Source organism: Papio anubis, chromosome 2 (assembly GCF_008728515.1).
Source record: "Papio anubis isolate 15944 chromosome 2, Panubis1.0, whole genome shotgun sequence".
NCBI lineage: Eukaryota > Metazoa > Chordata > Mammalia > Primates > Cercopithecidae > Papio > Papio anubis.
In genome coordinates, this window is record NC_044977.1 from 31,613,250 (window position 1) to 31,631,706 (window position 18,457).

Below are 18,457 nucleotides of genomic sequence, written 5' to 3' on the forward strand. Positions count from 1 at the left end.
AGGTGAGTAGCACTGAATATTTACTCAATTTTTTTTAAGCAGGGTCTCCCTCTGTCACCCAAGCTGGAGTGCAGTGGTGTGGTCACAGTTCAGTGCAACCTCCGCCCCCCCAGCTCAAGTGGTCCTCCTGCCTTGGCCTCCTGAGTAGCTGGGACTACAGGCATGAGCCACCATGCCCAGCTAATTTTTGTATTTTCTGTAGAGATGGTGTTTCACCATGTTGCCTAGGCTAGTCTGTAACTCCTGGCCTCACATGATCCCCCACCTTGGCCTCCCAAAGTGCTGGGATTATAGGTGTGAGCCACCAGTCCTGGCCATTTATTCAATTTTTATTTTATTTATTTTTTAATTGGAAAGCTACCAAACCACAATAGGTTTAGAGAGACTTCTGAGTAATCATAATTTTTATTTGTATTTTTTTGTGTGTGATAGTAATTTTTAAAAACGCAGGTGAGGAATTGGTTCATGAGATAAGAATGAAAGAACTAAATTTCTTCTTCTAAGTATGAGTAAGGCAGAATATGAGAAAGTTCCTCAGGTATTTGAATGATGCGGGCCCTCAGTAAGGTGGGGACACCCATGTCTCTGAAGTTTAAGGTGGAGCCAGGGGCAATGTGAATAGAAGCCTGGGTTTTATGTCAAGGGTGAAATATGTGTCCTTAATAAGACAGTGGATTCTTTGGAGGGTAGTTCTTTCTAGAAGCTACTCCACTGGACTTAGTATGCTGGAGGGAATATATGTTGCTCTGTAGTGGTGAGCGTGGGAGGACCAAATGACAAGATGCCTTTTTCCCCAGGTTACTATGGCAACTGGGCAGAGCTCTGTTGCCAGGGGCAGAGGCAGGTGGACCACAGGGCAGGGAGTTGGTGGCCCTGAGGGAATTCTCTGTCCGTCTAGATAGCCGAAGAAACCCCACAGATTTTTCAGGGAGACATTTGGCTGCATAACAACATATTTTTCCTGTATTTCCTTTCCCTGAAAATAATTGGGTTTAGTTTTTAGGTGTGCTTGTTAATCAGTACTAGAGATGGTCCCTCGGGGTCTACAAGATAATTATCTAGTTCACTTCACACTTTTGACAGAAACCATCCTAACCATGACTGACAAACAGCGAGCACCTACTTCAAGACTGGCACCGCCTTTAGACTTGAAAGTACATAGTGCATCACATGTTCTCACACACAGTTCCTTACTGAATTCTTCCAGGATCCCAAGGGGAGGTCCTAATCTTCTCATCTCTGTTTTATAGACCATTGTAATTGAGGCTTGAAAGGTTGAACTTGATTAAAAAAAATCATAACTGTGTTATAGGTCTGGTAAATGTCAACTTCAAATCCAACTCTGTATTCTTTCTACTTAATCTGATATACAGATTCTGCTCTTAAAGTCCAGCTGGACACAGTGGCCCACACCTGTAATCCCAGCACTTTGGGAGGCCCAGGCAGGCAGATCACTTGAGGTGAGGAGTTCGAGACCAGCCTGGCCAAGATGGCAAAACCCCATTTCTACTAAAAATATAAAAATTAGTCGGGTGTGGTGGCAGGCACCTATAATCCCAGCTACATGGGAGGCTGAGGTGGGAGAATTGCTTGAACCCGAGAGGAGGCGGGGGTTACAGTGAGCCAAGATTGCAACACTACACTACAGCCTGGGTGACAGAGTGAGACCCTGTCTCAAAAAAAAAAAAAAAAAAAAAAGTCCAAGAGTTCTGTGGAGGTAAGAAGTCAATTTATTCCACAAATCATTAAAATAATAAGATGACAGAGAGAGGCACCGAGCCTACTGTAGTCCTGATATCTTTATTTCTAAGCGCTTCGCTTATTTCTGGTCATTTTACTTCTAATTTTCCTGGGGAAAGTGCGAAATGCCCCTTCTCATTCAGGGCGTCCAATCTGCATAAAGGCAGGAGCGTGCTGCCCCAGATTGCAAAGCGCTGGGAATGAGTGGAGATGGAAGTGCTGAGCATTAGCAGCTTCTTGGAGATAGGGAGTGTAGGTGTGGTGGGGGTGAGAGGGGAATTAGGGAAGTAGAAGGGTAGATCTACTGGATAATCTGATCAAGATTGCTTTTTGTTTATTTTGAGGGGAGAGTGGGACTTGAGTACATTTTCAGACAGAGGAGAAGGAATCACCAGAGAGGAAAAGGTGTAGGAGAAGGAGTAATCCATAGAGCAAAGCCACAGGACTGTGGGAACAGGGGGCAGTGGTGCAGGCAGAGGGCTTCCTGTTGGAAAGACTGAGACTCTCCTCAGATAACTGAGCTAATGCTCATGCTGTTTACTGTGTCCCAGACACCATTCTAAGTGTCATATATGAACAGTCATGCGTTGCTTAACGATGGGAATGTGTTGCTGAGAAATGCATTGTTAGGCGATTTCATCATCTTGCAAAAGTATATTATGGAAGAGAACAGCAATGATTTTTCCTATTATCTACACTGGCCACTAGTTGCATGAGAGCGGGCTCTCTAATTAGGTTTCTAAATCTCTCTGTGCCTCACTTTCCTCATCTGTTAAATGGGGATTAGATAAAACTACCCCCACAAAGTTATGAAAAATAAAAATTAAAAAAAAGATGGGGATTGTGTCTGGCACTCAGCAAGCACTCTGTGAGTTTTAGCTAACTGCCGTTGACTATTTTGCTCTGGGGATAGGTGAGAATCATTTAAATGCATGAGAATTCTAAAGTAGACAGTAACCCTTTCACTTGGGGTCTGATGTAATGTGTGAAGAGATTGGCTTTCTGTTTTTTTTAAAGTCATTTATTTATTTGAGACAGTGTCTGACTGTCACACAGGCTGGAGTGCAGTGGTGTGATCTCGGCTCACTGTAATCTCTGCCTCTCAGGCTCAAGCGATCCCTCCACCTCAGCCTCCCAAGTAGCTAGGACTGCAGGTGTGTGCCACCTCGCCCAGCTAATTTTTGTATTTTTGGTAGAGACAGGGTTTCACCATGTTGGCTAGGCTGGTCTCAAACTCCTGGCCTCAAGTGATCCACTACCTTGGCCTCCCAAAGTGCTGAGATTATAGGCATGAGCCACCGCACCCAACCTTAAAGTCTGAGCTACCTTTGGGAGGGTCACCCCATGGGTAAGCTAGGGATTCCTCAACATGTTTTGCATTAGGTTTGTTTACATCAGCATCACCAAAAGCGCATGAGTAATATGTTGCACTATGATGTTACAACAGCTATTATGTCATTAAAAAATAGGAATTTTCAGCTCCATTATAATCTTTTTTTCCTTTATGTTTTTCGGGTTAGAGAATGGCAGATAATACCCATTATAATTTTATAGGACTACCTTTGTATATGTAGCACTTTGTTAACTGGAATGTTGTTATGTGTACAGATATTTTGGTCAATGATGGACCACAAATATGATAGTGGTCCTATAAGGTTGTAATACCATATTTTTAGTGTAGTTTCTATGTTTAGGTCTGTTTAGATACAGAAGTACTTACCATGGTGTTACAATTGCCTACAACGTTCAGTGCAGTAACATGCTTTGCAAGTTTGTAGCCCAGGCGCAATAGACTATACAATATAGGCTAGGTATGTTGTAGGCTAATACTATATAGGTTTGAGTAAGTACACCCTGATGTTTGCACAAAAATGAAACAGCCTAACCTTACATTTCTTAGAGCATATCCCCATTGTTAAGCGACACATAACTGTATACATTCATATATATAAATCCTCGTGATAACCCAAGAAGGTAGATATTCTAGTAATCCTGTTTTATACATGAGGAAACGGAGACACAAAGAAGCTAAATAGCTTGGCCAGGGTCACACAGGTAGCTACAGAACCCAGATTCAGACCTAAGTGGTCTGGCTCCAGAGTTCATGCATTTAGCCACTATAGTACATTGAAGAAAGGAGGACTAGATGGACAAAGATAGAGGAGGGAAGTCTAGGGAATTTAAGCGGAATGGCCTTGGTCTCCTTAGGCAGTGTGTTTGTGTATGTAAGTGTATTGAGCGTGTTTGAGAAGTGGGTATCGAAAATCAATGAGTGGTAAATGCTGTCCTAGTTATTCACATATGTCTCACTCTCAGTACAGTTATCTATTATTCTTCAGGAGAATAGGCATATAGCATACAAAATGTCAATAGTAATCTGCACATAACAAATGTTGGTTAGTGGCTGTCACATTCTCCAAAAACTTAACAGTTGCCTCCAGAGCAGACATAGTCACACAAAGCCGTTACACTTTCGTTTCCTCTTTCCAGCTCCGCCCTACTGGTGGTGCACACATACGTTCGTATGCTGTTTAAACTAAGAGTAGCAGAGTAAAGTGTTTTCCTGACCACAAGCCTGAAGGCAAACTTCCCAGCCAGTGTATAAAATCAAATAATGTCTGGCTGAGAAGCTAGACTTTGAACTGACTTCCATAAAGATAATTTGTAAAACCAAATGATAAAAACCCCTTACTTTTATATACAAATGAGATCATTTGTCCTAAACTGATAAAAAAAGAAAAACAATACTAAGACAATGTTTGTGTAAATGTGAAAGCCAGTGACAAGGCTGAAGAGCAGTGTCTCTACACAAGATTTCCCCCACATCTGACACCAACCGCAAGTTCTGGGGTTTCCTAGACCACCCTCAGATTCGATAATTCACTAGAAAGGCTCACAAAACCCATTGACAGCTATTATAAGCACAGTTACGTTTCACTATAGGGAAAGGATACAGATAAAGATTAGCTGAAGAAAGAGACACACAGGGCAGAGTCCAAAGAGTTCCAAAGGCAACACTTCCATGTCCTTTTCCTGGAGGTCAGAATGTGTTACTCTACCAGCATTAAGCATTGGTAGGTGATAGTGTGCACATGATAGGGAGGCTTACCCAAGCTGTAGTACCCACAGATTCTTTGTTTGTTTGTTTATTTTTTGAGAATCTTGCTTTGTTGCCCAAGTTGGAGTGTAGTAGCACGACTGGGCTCACTGTAACCTTTGCCTCCTGGGTTCAAGCAGTTCTCCTGTCTCACCCTCCGGAGTAGCTGGGACTACAGGCGGCCACCACCACTCCCGGCTAATTTTTGTATTTTTAGTAGATACAGGGTTTAACCATATTAGGCTGATCTCAAACTCCTGACCTCTGGTGATCCACACGCTTCAACCTTCCAAAGTTTTGGGACTATGGGCGTGAGCCACCATGCCCAGCTATTTTTTTCTGTTTTGTTTTTTTGAGACAGGGTTTCCCTCTGTCTCTCAGGCTAGAGTGCAGTGGTGCTATATCGGCTCACTGCAACCTCTGCCTCCTGGGCTTAAGTGATCCTACAGCCTCAGCCTCCCAAGTAGCTGGGACTATAGGCGTCAGCCACCACGCCTGGTTAATTTTTGCATTTTTTGTGGAGATGGGATTTTGCCGTAGTTTTGTTTGTTTGTTTGTTTTTGAGATAGAGTCTTGCTCTGTCTCCCAGGCTGGAAGTGCAGTGGTGTGATATCAGCTCACTGCAACCTCCACCTCCCAGGTTCAAGTGATTCTCCTGCCTCAGCCTCCTGAGTAGCTGGCATTACGGGCACCTGCCACCACGCCCGGCTAATTTTTGTATTTTTAGTAGAGACGGGGTTTCACCATGTTGGTCAGACTGGTCTCAAACTCCTGATCTTGTGATCCGTCCGCCTTGGCCTCCCAAAGTGCTGCGATTACAGGCGTGAGCCACCACGCCCGGCCCTACCGTAGTTTTTATTGAGACTTCATCACATAAGCATTACTGATTGATCAGTTTCCCACATGGTTAATTTCAGTCTCCAGGTTGACTGATACCCCATGACCCAAGGCCCCCACACTAAATCACATAATTGGTCTTTCTGGAGTGGCCAGCTATACCCTGAGATCATCACATGTGGCCCACTCTACCCTAAACAAAGACACTGCAGTTGACTACAACATAGATTATCTCCCAGACGCCAACGGCAAAGGTCAGACCTCTCTTTGGGCAAAGACAAATTATTTATTACCCAATAAGTAACTGAGCTTTCTTTAGTAGGATGCCTGAGTCCCTCATCTCTAAGTTTTAGAAAAGTGTTCTGCCTGAAATTGTACATGGTTTATTAGTCATAATGTAGAAGTCCATTAATAAAATTTAAAAAATTATCTCCAAGACTTAAATGCAGGTCTATTTCTTTCTTACACTCCAGGACTAGTGTGGGCTAAAAGAGGCCTCTGCTCCACGTTTCCTCACTTTGCGCCCAGCCCCGATGGAACCAACTCCATCCGGAGAGCCACTGTGCCATGTTAGAGCACGGCATGTGACGAATCGTGCCCTGGCTGTTGTTCATGCAGAAGTGATACACCTTGCTTTTCACACTTCATTGGCTGGTACAAGTCTGAGGGCCATATCCAGTTTGAGGGTGAGGAAGAGAGGAGCCACCTTACCCTGTGTCCAGAAAGAGGTGAACTGATGGTAATAGCCCAGTTACTACCCTCAAGGATTTATCTCTAAAACAGACCCATATAACCGACTTTGAACCATTGCTTCTGTTTTCCCTCCTTTCTGTCATTATCTAATTGAAACATCAGGGTTTGTACATGGAATCCTGGAAAGTCTGCATACTTGCTGTCAGCACCAGCTTTTCTCATTCCGCCACTCACTTTTAGACCAGGGTTCCTGACTTGTTGTTTCCAAAACTTACTTTAGGGCTGTTGTAATCCCTAAGAGGAAGACATGTGGCCCATTTCTGTGCAGGTACCTCATCCCTCTTTCCCCAAAAGACCCCATCTCTCTAGCCACATACTAGTGGTTTATCTCTGAGCATACCATGATATGCCACAGCTCTATGCCTTTGCTTCTGTGGTGCTTTTGTGGAAATGCCCTGCCCAACCCAGTGTCCCAGTAGACCAGACAGACTCATATTTATCCTTGAGGACTCAAATTTGTTTTTCTGTAATTTTTGTGTACTGTTTCCCCATCTGAACTCATAGGTTGTCTATAAACTTCTGTTATCACTGCTTTTATAACTGATCACCTATTTGTGCCTCCTGTTAAAGAACTGAGGGTAGAAATGCTATGTTTTGCTGTGTGCAGTGTGTCATGTGAGAGGCAAAGGTGAGAGGAGGATTGCTTGAGTCCAGGAGCTTGAGATCAGCCTGTGCAACATAGCAAGATGCCGTCTTTCTTCCAAAAAATTAAAAAATTAGCTGGGCAAGGGTGCATGCCTGGAGTCCTAGCTACTCTGGAGGCTGAGGTGGGAAGATCCCTTGAGTCCAGGAGGTCGAGGCTTACAGTGAGCTATGAGTGCACCACTGTGGTCCAGCCTGGGTGACATTGACAGACTTTGTCTCAGGAAAAAAAAGAAAAAAATTTTCATCTTGCCATCTTTTTTCATTTATGGATCCCCAGCATGCTACTAGACAATAAGTAAGTTAGTAGACCTTTGTTGAACTGAAGGTTATGGAGACATCGAAGTCCTGGGGCTAACAGAAGAGAGAAATCAAGTCACACCAGTTATTGAATGTATTTTTTTTTATTATACTTTAAGTTCTAGGGTACATGTGCACAGCATGCAGGTTTGTTACATATGTATACTTGTGCCATGTTGGTGTGCTGCACCCATTAACTCGTCATTTACATTAGGTATATCTCCTAATGCTATCCCTCCCCCCACCCCACCCCACGACAGACACCGGTGTGTGATGTTCCCCTTCCAGAGTCCAAGTGTTCTCATTGTTCAGTTCCCACCTATGAGTGAGAACGTGCGGTGTTTGGTTTTCTGCGACAGTTTGCTGAGAATGATGGTTTCCAGTTTCATCCATGTCCCTACAAAGGACATGAACTCATCCTTTTTTATGGCTGCATGGTATTCCATGGTGTATATGTGCCACATTTTCTTAATCCAGTCTATCATTGATGGACATTTGGGTTGGTTCCAAGTCTTTGCTACTGTGAATAGAGCCACAATAAACATATGGTCACACCAGTTACAATAGGTCCTCCTAAAAAAATCCCATTTCAACTAAATTATATCTAAAAATTAAAGGTTGACCTTTTGTTTTAAGTAATACGTGACCCAACATACTTAGTTATAACAAAAGGTTTTTAGCAAAGATTTCACCTGTGCTTAAGTGTCAGCGGTTGGTTTTCTGCATAATGTATGTATTTGTGCAGTATGTCTACCATCCTGTGACCTAGACTAGTTGGTGTTAGTTACAGGGGCCCTGGATGGGTATAAGAGATGGATGGTATCCTCTCCTGAGGACAGTGAATCTGCAGTGGGAACAATGTCACACACATTCCTCTAAAGATGGAAAAAAGCTCAGAGGTCAAAAAACTTACCCCTAGCCCATCACCTTTTTTTTCCCCTTTAACCTCTAAGTGAAAAACTGCACACAGTTTTCTTCAGGTATACTGTCTAAAATCTTGTGTCTCCTTCAACACTTCCTTTGATATATATGGGAGATAGAGATGAAGAAAAGGAGAAATGGGAAGGGCGAAAAAAATAAAAATGTATGTAAAATAATTTGATTCAAGATGACCTATTTTCTAAATTCTTAGCACTGATATTTTGGACCATTAAGGTATGTAGACTCTGTACTTGTGACTTTTCAAGAGAATGAACAGTAGATTGCTGGTTTGGAAAGGTGGGTAGGATTTGGAAATCTCAGAGGGCAGCCAGCCTCTCGACTTGCTAAATAGCAGGTTGTTAGGTGAAGCTTCAAAGAAAGTTTGGTTTTAAGTGGGGAGACGGACATCACAGTTTGCCAGGACCAATCCCAGTTTGCATTTGAGGTTCCAGCATAATTATTAACAGTGCCCTCTGATTCTTAAAAGGTTCTGGTCTGGAATGGTCGTTCTGGATTTGGGTCATGCAGGTTGGAGGCTATTGGCATGATGGAAGGAACAAGACTCCAGAGTGCAGAAGGCTGAAGGGAGAATTATCTTATGAGAGTAATTTCTGTTCAGAGTTTTCCTTTAAAGGCTTCTTGTAATGCCTTACAGACTTTCTTCTGACGCACTTTGGACATCAGTTTATTTTTCTTTGGTGCAGCTTGTATAGGGCCAATGTGTCTCAGCACAACCTGGATTTCTTTTAAACTCGTGGGCAGCAATGCTGCCTGTGTCAGTAATTCAAACTTGGACAGATTGGCTGTGAATGGGGTGATAAGAATAGAGAGAAACACATACCAGTAGACCAAACTTCCTGTGCACAAGCCTTTGAATACTGCGTTTCACTGTCTGAAATAGCATTCATCTTAAGGCTGGGATCATTTATTCCCTTTGGAATTAAGCAATACCACTGGCAGAAAAAGAAACTATTTTGGGAAGGCCATGTGGGAGGAATGAATTTTTCTATGTATTCCAGGCCAGACAGAAATATCTTTCATGCTTTTGAACACCACACCTTAGTGCCCAGGTAATTGGAAATGGACAACTTTCAGATAATCTCAAATGTTTATGCCAAGGCTAATATATACATGTTATACTAAAAAGATTAGGAAAGACTGAGTTTAGATGCTTCAACTTAATTACCCAAGTGGCAGAAAAAGAACTTTTCTTTAGAGACTCGCCTCTAATATAGACGCTATTGAGAAGTAAAATGCAGCATCTTGTCCCTCTCCCTCTCCTTACGTATGCTCTTGGAGGTTGTTTTTGCATATGCCCCTGTAGACTTTTCCAGATTGTTGGAGAAGTTTAAAATAAGGCAATGAAGGCTATGTTCCCCCCACCCCACCCCCGCTTCCTCCCTATAAAGCTGAGGTGGGCAGGGCTTGGCAGCTGGTAGAAACTGCAGAGATAAATAAGTACCAGGGCTCCTGGATGGACAGGGTGCAGAAGAGCCCAAGATGAGAGTGTGTAGCTATGAGTGCCTGCCGTGGGAAGAGGCCATGAGGATGGAGCTGCAGCTGGAGTCCAGAAGTTCAGGCAGTGAAAGGGAGGTGCGAGCTTATAGGAACTAGTTTATTAGTCCTTTTGATGAAGCTATTGCTCTTTTATTTTTTTGTTGGGGGATTACTTTAAAGGGCAAATGTAAGTCAGATATACCTTAAATATCTGTCTTGTCATTTAAGTAATGTATTTAATGGAACCTAAGGAGTTATGTTGGTCTGTTCTATTTGACTTTTCTACTTGTTAATAGCATCAACTAATAAAGAGCTAATTGTCTTATAAAGTTTGTCTTTACAAGTTAGCTGCAATTGAAATGAGAACAGCAGTCCAGTGATGCTTAATATTTTTCTGCTTTATTGCTGATAAGCAGTTTGGAAAATGTTTTTCTATGGAGAACGTGTGAAGCCTCTTCTCAGTGTGGTAAATGTGATCACAACAGATGGTTTTTGTTTTTAGTTCTTTTTTCACTTTGGCCTTGGAATTAACGTGAAAGGTAAAGATGTTGAGATTTCCTACCTTAAGCAATGCTGTCTAGGTTTATGAGAAGCAGAGAAGCATTTCGCAAATTATATCCTGTTGCTCACAAACTATATAATTAACTTAAAGTTCAAAATCATAAATATCTATCTGTTGCATGGGGAGTCTGGTAAGATTGTAGTAATGTTATAGACATCAATGGCCTATGTATTTATTTTTAAAAAACAAATTTTATTTTCTAGCTAAATTAATCAAAGATTTAATGACCTCTGAATTTGAGTTACATCCGGGTCTATCTGGACTTAATGTGAAATGTTCTTCATTTTAGTGCAACATTCTATCTTTTTTACAATTTTAATTATATAAGAAATTAGTAGAGAAAGACCATTATATGGTGACCAGGCATTAAAAAGTTTTGAAAATTTTCAAAATTTTCAAGAAAAAAAAATTGAAGACATAGATAAGTCTTTTAAATTAAAAGATTCAGTAAGTAGCTGTTTTTGTCTTTGTGGGTCTAGCACACAGTCTAACAGTAGGATAATATTTAGGAAGTTAGAGAATTAATTTTAAGCACAAATATTAAGTCAGTAGTGATGAAAAAGCTAGATATTGTTGAAGGTAGATAAGTAGAGGGTGGGAAGGAGGATAGACAGGAAATGGAGGTTTAAAAAAAAAAATGAGTTTGGTGCAATGGCACGTGCCTGTAATCTCAGTGACTTTTGGGAGGCTGAGGCAGGAGGATCACTTGAGTCCAGGAATTAAAGTGAGCTATGATTGTGCCACTGAACTCCAGCCTTTGGGACAGGGTAAGACCTTGTCTTTCTCCCTAACCTCACCCTTCAGAAACCTGGGGGAATTGATAAGTCATGAAAACGCTTACTGAGTGCTGATGTGTGCTAGGGCCAGCCTGTGATATACCAATAAAGGGGAGAGAGTAGAAGCCAGAATTGAGTTTGGCAGGAAAGTTGGGCATTGTTAAACCCCATTTCACCTGGATCTTTAAATGCATCAGTCAAAGATTATGAAAATCATCACCAGCCAAGTGTTTGTGGGTTTATGTAAGGAATGCCAGCACCAGTTGTCCCAGCCTCTTCAGTCTTTTTATTTGGAGTTGTGTTCATTCTCACAAACCCCCTGACCTCCCCCTCCTCTCTGTGTTCTAGGAGAGACAGCGTCTGGAGACCATCCTCAGTCTCTGTGCTGAATACACAAAGCCTGACAGTCGCTTATCTACTGGGACCACTGTGGCAGATGTGCAGAAAATCAACAAGGAGCTTGAGAAGCTGCAGCTCTCTGATGAGGAGTCTGTGTTTGAAGAAGCCCTCCTGAGCCCTGACACAAGATACAGGTGTCACCGGAAAGACTCTCTCCCTGATGCAGACTTGGCAAGCTGTGGGAGTCTCACTCAGAGCAGTGCCAGCTTCTTTACCCCCAGGAGCACCAGGAATGATGAACTACTCAGCGACCTCACCCGGACTCCGCCACCACCATCCTCCACCTTTCCGAAAGCTTCCAGCGAATCCTCTTATCTAAGTATCCTACCAAAGGTAATGTTGGCCCAGCAAAGACATTAAGATTTAAGGCCTAGGGCTGTACATATGCTTTGACATGGAAACTGGTGATTTTATCAGGCTGATTATCCAGGATGTTTTCAGTAAAGTTTCCATTTAAGAGGTCATTAGCTGAGCAAGGTGCAGCAAATTAGGGTGTTTACTGTAAAGTAACACATTTGCACTGTAAAAAAATGTAGCAGCACAGAAAGTAGAAAGAAAGAACATTTCTCTTCTCCCTGCACCCTTTCAGTTGCGCATCTGAGTAATAAGCAGGTGTAAAACTGGTGCTAAAATCATCTTACCTGCCTTCCTAATATTTTCTGTGTATATATGGCTGTTATAGGCATAGACAGACAGACACACATACATAGTGTTCTGTACTTTTCTTCCCTCACTAAATGCCTTGGACATCTTTCCATATTAGTATACACAGCTCTACCTCATTCTTTTTAATGACCAATTGCTTTTCTTTTGTTTGCAACTACCATTTATTTTCAGGTTTTTTTGCTAATAAAATCCATATGCAGCAAATATTATAGCATATATATATTTGCACAATTCTGCAAATGTGTCTGTGGGATCACTTACTAAAAGTGGAATTGCTGGGTCAAAGAGTTTGTGTATTTTCCATTTTACTCAATATTTCCAAACTGTACTTCCAAAAGACCATATTAAAAAAAGAGCCTATATATCCAGGTGACACTTTGACTAAGTTTATATGCACACCTTGTTCTCCATACACTTGCCAAGGTTGCATATTGTCAAAATTTTTCAATTAGCCAAATTGATAGAAGTTTAATTTGCTTTTCTTCAATTATGCATCAAGTTGGGGATCTTTTCATATTTTTAGTTATTATTTGTAATTTGACCCACTTATTCATGTTCTTCACCCATTTTTTTAATTGTTTTATTTGTCTTGTATTTCACTGAGTAGTAAGAGCTGTTTGTGGTAAGCAGATTAGCCTTTTATCATAAGTAGTCTTTATTTTGACTTTATTTATATTTTTTGGACATAAAAGATTTATTTGTACACATAAGTACTAGTCTTCTGGTTGTGTATGTTGGTTTAAAAATGTTGTCATTGGCCGGGCGCCGTGGCTCATGCCTATAATCCCAGCACTTTGGGAGGCCAAGACGAGCGGATTATGAGGTCAGGAGATCAAGACCATCCTGGCTAACACGGTGAAACCCCGTCTCCACTAAAAATACAAAAAATTCCCCGGGCATGGTCGCGGGAGCCTGTAGTCCCAGCTACTCCGGCGGCTGAGGCAGGAAAATGGCGAGAACCCGGGAGGTGGAGCTTGCAGTGAGCCAAGATTGTGCCACTGCACGCCAGCCTGGGCGACAGAGCGAGACTCCGTCTCAAAAAAAAAAAAAGTTGTCCTTTGAGGATTTATTAAATGGAGTTTAAGGAAAAATCTTTTAAAATGTTTTTTTCTTTTTCTTTTTCTACAGGACTCAGAACCCCAAAATCTTTTGTTATTACGTTTTTTTCACACAGGTTAAGAATTTTTTTCTACAACAATTTAGGTTTTAAATTTCTCCACTTTTAATAATGATTTGAAGGAGCTTACAATGAAAGATGTAAATTTTATTAGACTAAAATTAGAATAACAAAAATAGTAAATAGGAGGAAAAAGCAGATACCGTATTCACGAGGTGGATTTTCTTATTTAGGAATAAGTAGGATTAATGTATTGATTTGCTTAATTCACAGTTACTATTAAGTTCAACTGTGAGATTCTTTAGTTAATCTTTTGTTGTAAGAGAAGAACACATTGACTGTTGAAGAGAAAGATACTGTCATGGTACTAAATCCTGGCAGTAATTTATCACATGGACATTGTTCTGGGGAGTTTGTGTGTTTGTTTAGCTACAGCAAGACTTTTACACTGAATGTTCCTAGTCAGAAATCCTTATCTACGTAGTGAGTTTTTCCATTATACACATCAGAACTTTGGACTGTTGAATACATGTTGGAGAACAATCCCTTCTTTTTTCTTTCTTTTTTTTTTTTTTGAGACAGAGTCTCGCTCTGTCACCCAGGCTGGAGTGCAATGGTGCGATCGAGGCTCACTGCAACCTCTGCCTCCCAGTTCAAGCGATTCTCCTGCCTCAGCCTCCCGAGTAGCTGGGACTACAGGCGCACGCCACCATGCCTGGCTAATTTTTGTATTTTTAGTAGAGACGAGGTTTCACCATGTTGGCTAGGCCTGTCTCGAACTCCTGACCTCAAGTGATCCACCTGCCTCGGCCTCCCAAAGTGCTGGGATGACAAGGGTGAGCCACTGAGCCCTACCCATCCCTTCTTTTTGCTAGTGACCGTGTTTACCTTACTAATTCTCAATGGAGAGTAATTCTGAACATTCCTGGTTAGAAACCAGGATAGGGAAGAAAATTGGGGCAGGGAGGAATCAAAAGTTGTTGCTGTTCAGGCACAGTAAATGACCCATCACTTGAAAAGTTGAGCTGTCCTCATCAGCCATTGGGCTTCTTTAGAAACCCTTGGCTTCCTTTTGATTTTAAATCTTTTCACAGCTCTTCCTTTATGGAGATCTGCGAGTTTTTTGTTAAGGACATTAAGCTGCGTGCTCTCTCTAAAGACTCTCTTTTGGAAGACAGGTTTCCTCCTAGAGAGGGCTATGACAAGAATGCTGTTGGTGTGTACGTGAGCAGATCTTGGCAGATGTTTTTAATTGCTCAGCATGTAATTGTGGAATAGGAGGCCCCTGAAGCTTAGTGCAGCATCTGTTGTTGCAAGAGAGGTAAGACTCTGCATCTTTTAGAGGCAGGAAACATCAAGGACACCCAGGTTACCACACAGCAGCGTAGAAAGAGTACAAGTGAGGGAGGCTGATGGGTTCCAAGAAACTTTTTTTACTTATTACTTTCTGAAGTTAGATATTAACTTGAGACAGCTGATAGGAAATTCTTTTAAAAAAAAAAAACAAAAACAAAAAACCTCCTATTTGTTTCGCATGCTCTTTCTCTTCAATTAATTTCCACACTGGAGTATTTGCCTAACAAAGTACAATGTTAATAATCGATTTAGGGATAAATGGAGAAGAGAGGAGTGTGAAAAACACTGTAAGTTGACTTAACTATACAAAACAATCTTAATGATATATAGGAAACCTGAGAGTTACCGATCAAGAACTTGCTTTATGTAACACTTACAGATGCTGATGATTTTGGAAATATGCTAATTTTAGTTGGCCTCTGTGAACCACCTCTTGAGGTAAAAGTTGTCCGGAAAGTGGCTCATCTTTCTGCTTTTGAGTCCTTTGCACCCCTCTCTCCTTTGGCTGCAAAAGGGTTTTAAGAAGAAATCTGTGAAAAAGGGGCAAGCAGAAAGTGTCGTTTCCCCTAACATCTCTCCTCTTTCCTGTGTGGATCAAGTTTCCCCAAAGATAACATATTAGAGGATGCACATACACGTGTAATGTGCTTATTAAAACACGTCACTGTTAGATTCCTGTCCATTACTGGAAAAAAAAATTCCCAGAGAAATTAAAATGAAGGGCATATGTTTAAAATTACAATGTTCTCTGTCACTGTAAAACTGAAAGCTACTCAGTGGCTACCACACCTTGGCTTTCTATTGGTTTTCTTTGGTGAATAAATGAGATTACATTGTCCTCACCCTCATTCTATCATAAAGCGTTTGGTTTTAGAATACTTCCTGGAGATTTTGCTTCTTATAAATAACTTAGAAAAAAAAAATACAAACGTTTCCTAGATGGCATTTATTGCTCTAAACAGACTCTTAAGTTGCCTATTATTAAACATATCTATTGTGATAAACTTTCTAAAAACTTTGAATTATGCAGGTGATTCCCACTATTAACCATCTTTACCCCCTACATGCTTATAAAGTTTAGAGTTTTGCAGATTGTTCTGTTGTTGTGTGTTTTTCTTAATGCCTTGCGTCCACCTGTGAGAGAGGTATCTTTAAGCCATGTTGGAAGTAGAAACCTAATATGTAATCTTGACCCAACAGGATACTGCCCTTGGTGAGGCTTTCCTGCCAGGATTACTCACAGTGATTCTGGAATGCCATTTCACTGTTGCAGGCGTTCCTCACAGCTTAAAACAGGCACCTTAGTATTAGGACAATGAGCTTTATTGTCTCTGATAAAAAGGTCAACAGTTGTTTTATTAGTTGATAAGATATATTGCATGTAAGATGACAATTAAAGGGCTAAATGTCAAAGCTTGGAAGAGCTGCTTACCTTCGTCCTAACAAAGCTGAGGTACTAAATGCTGAATCGTTGAATCACTTTAAAAAGCTACAAAGTAGAGTAAAGAATATAAATATGAATAGAGTACAGAATATGACATGATGGATGGCTTCTTAAATGTATTATCAGAATTCTCAAATAAATTAAGTGAACCTAGTGAAGTATACTAAACTTAATGGGTTTTCTTGGAGGGTTAATTCGAAGGTTTTTTTTAACAATTAGTGACAAATTCAGTAATTTACTCAACTGGGCTGCTTTTTTCAATTTTCATTGTGAAACTGTATAATTATTGACTTGCTGATCCAAAAAAACTACTTTTTCAAAAAGGGATAATTTAAATAAATAATATTTTCATACTAACATACTAACATATAGTATATATAGAAAGATTGGTCTCTACCAGGTGATATCCAAGATAACTAACCTGAAATTCTAGAAAGAAGAGGCTATTTGTAATTCACTCCATTCTCTTCTTGAACAATAAACAGTCACATTTTGACTGTGTGTGTGATCTACAATATTGCCCTCTTCCCTGGGCATCTGTCATCGCTCCATTCAGGAGTGTAACTATGCACTCTCTCACTTAATTTGTTTCTTGACTTTCTTATTTCTTGCCGATGAACCAGTTTTTCCATGAAATTATTTTACGAATGGTGGCCAGTGTCCTGTTTTAGGGATTGTCTTACATGCTATATAGCAAGAAGGTCTATAGGACAAAGAGAGGAAATTGTGCACTAACACAAAAACAAAGCATCAATTAATTTAATACTGAGTGTGTAGTTTTAAGTCATTTTATGGCTCCCCAAAGTAATGTGCCCTTGCTTTTCTAACTTGTGTTGAGAAGGAAATACAGAAGCCTGAATGCTCATTTGCAGATAACCCTAGCAGCGAGACCGAACAGTATGTCTAGAGATTCAAGAGGCTTTTGTAGGAGATGTCCTCCCCTGGAAGATGGGAAAGAATATTGTGCTTGTAATGACCACAGCATCATGCCCAAGGGATCCCAGAGGAAGATGCCACAAGTCTTCTGTCAGTTCCAGTTCTCTGTTACGCTGAACTTTCTCTATAACTTTGGAAAAGTCATCTCAATCTCTATGTACCACACCTTTCTTATCTGTGTAATCTCTTAGTTCTTTTAGCTTCAAAAGGATATGCACTGATGAATTGAAATTGGTTTGTCTGAACTCCCCTGAGAGCCTAACTGCTGAGGATGGCATAATGTGGGAAAAACACATCAGAGCTCCAAGCGTGCAATTTCAGGGATGCTTTTAAAATCTACACAGGCATGGAGACTGTGAAACACTAGACCTGTGGATGGTTTACAAGTCAAGTTAGGAAATTCTAGAACTGAAGTGTGAATAATCCATTTCTGTATTGATTAATCGCAGACCCCAGAGGGTATAAGTGAAGAACAGAGATCTCAGGAGTTGGCTGCGATGGAAGAAACCCGGATGGTCATTCTGAACAACCTCGAGGAACTTAAACAAAAAATCAAAGACATAAATGATCAGATGGATGAATCTTACAGAGAGGTAAACTTTTTTACCCTCTTCCCTTTTTTCTTGCTTTCCTTTAGCCTAAAAATATTGCTGCTCATTCATGCACAGGCTTTGGAGTCCAGATACATAGACATCAACATAAGCAAACCCATTTATTCAGTGGGTTCCCTGTTTAGAGTAAAAATACCCTTTTTCTACATTCCTTTTTTTCTGTTTTTTTTTTTTTTTTTCCCAACCAGATGAGATAAACATATTAAGCCCTCTTTAATGTACTTTATGAATCTTCAACCAACTTTGTCTTAACTAGTATGTGCTTTCTGACCTAACAGAGGATCTGTCAGCTGAGGTGCCCTGTATTTACATTTCAAGGTCAAATGCAGCAAATGTTTTCTGAACATGCTTTACTGTGAGTTGGATATCACATTGGCACCATGATGAAATTCACAGACGGATCAAAAATAGATCCAGGTTTCTAGAGGTTTGGAAACCAGCGGGGAGCAGACAGACACACATTGCATAACCATAATAGAAGACAGTGGCAATTTTTATGTTACCCCCATGGCATGAGAAGGGGCACGTAATTCTGCCTAGGGAAGATCTGTGTGTCTGTCCTTACAGATGATACCAATAGGCCCTTAAGTGGTTAGGGGACTGCTCACCTGTTGTCTTGCGTGGAGATGCTGGAAGCCCCTCCTGCTGGCATTGCGAGGAATGCAGAGCTCACATGCTGGGCTCGGGTAACTTTCTCTTCCCATGCTCTAGGGACAAAGAAAAAAAGACGTGGCTGCTCCCATGGTGGTTTGTGCTTGATCTTGAGCCGAAGCAAATAGGCAAAATATCCTTGAGAAGTGAGC

The 18,457-nt window shown here is 41.0% G+C and overlaps 1 protein-coding gene across 5 annotated transcripts in view; it reads left to right on the forward strand.

Annotated features, from left to right (window-relative positions):
* PHLDB2 (pleckstrin homology like domain family B member 2) overlaps window positions 1-18,457 on the forward strand; it is a 242,544-nt gene that overhangs the window by 168,161 nt on the left and 55,926 nt on the right. For 4 of the 5 annotated variants that reach the window (XM_031663002.1, XM_031663001.1, XM_009199868.4 and 1 more), the window contains 2 exons: window positions 11,474-11,857; window positions 17,493-17,636. In XM_031663002.1, the coding sequence (XP_031518862.1) occupies window positions 11,474-11,857; window positions 17,493-17,636 (528 nt within the window). Of the gene's footprint in view, window positions 1-7,847; window positions 9,884-11,473; window positions 11,858-17,492; window positions 17,637-18,457 lie in introns of those variants that run through there. The other variant, XM_009199906.4, reaches the window with a different exon arrangement.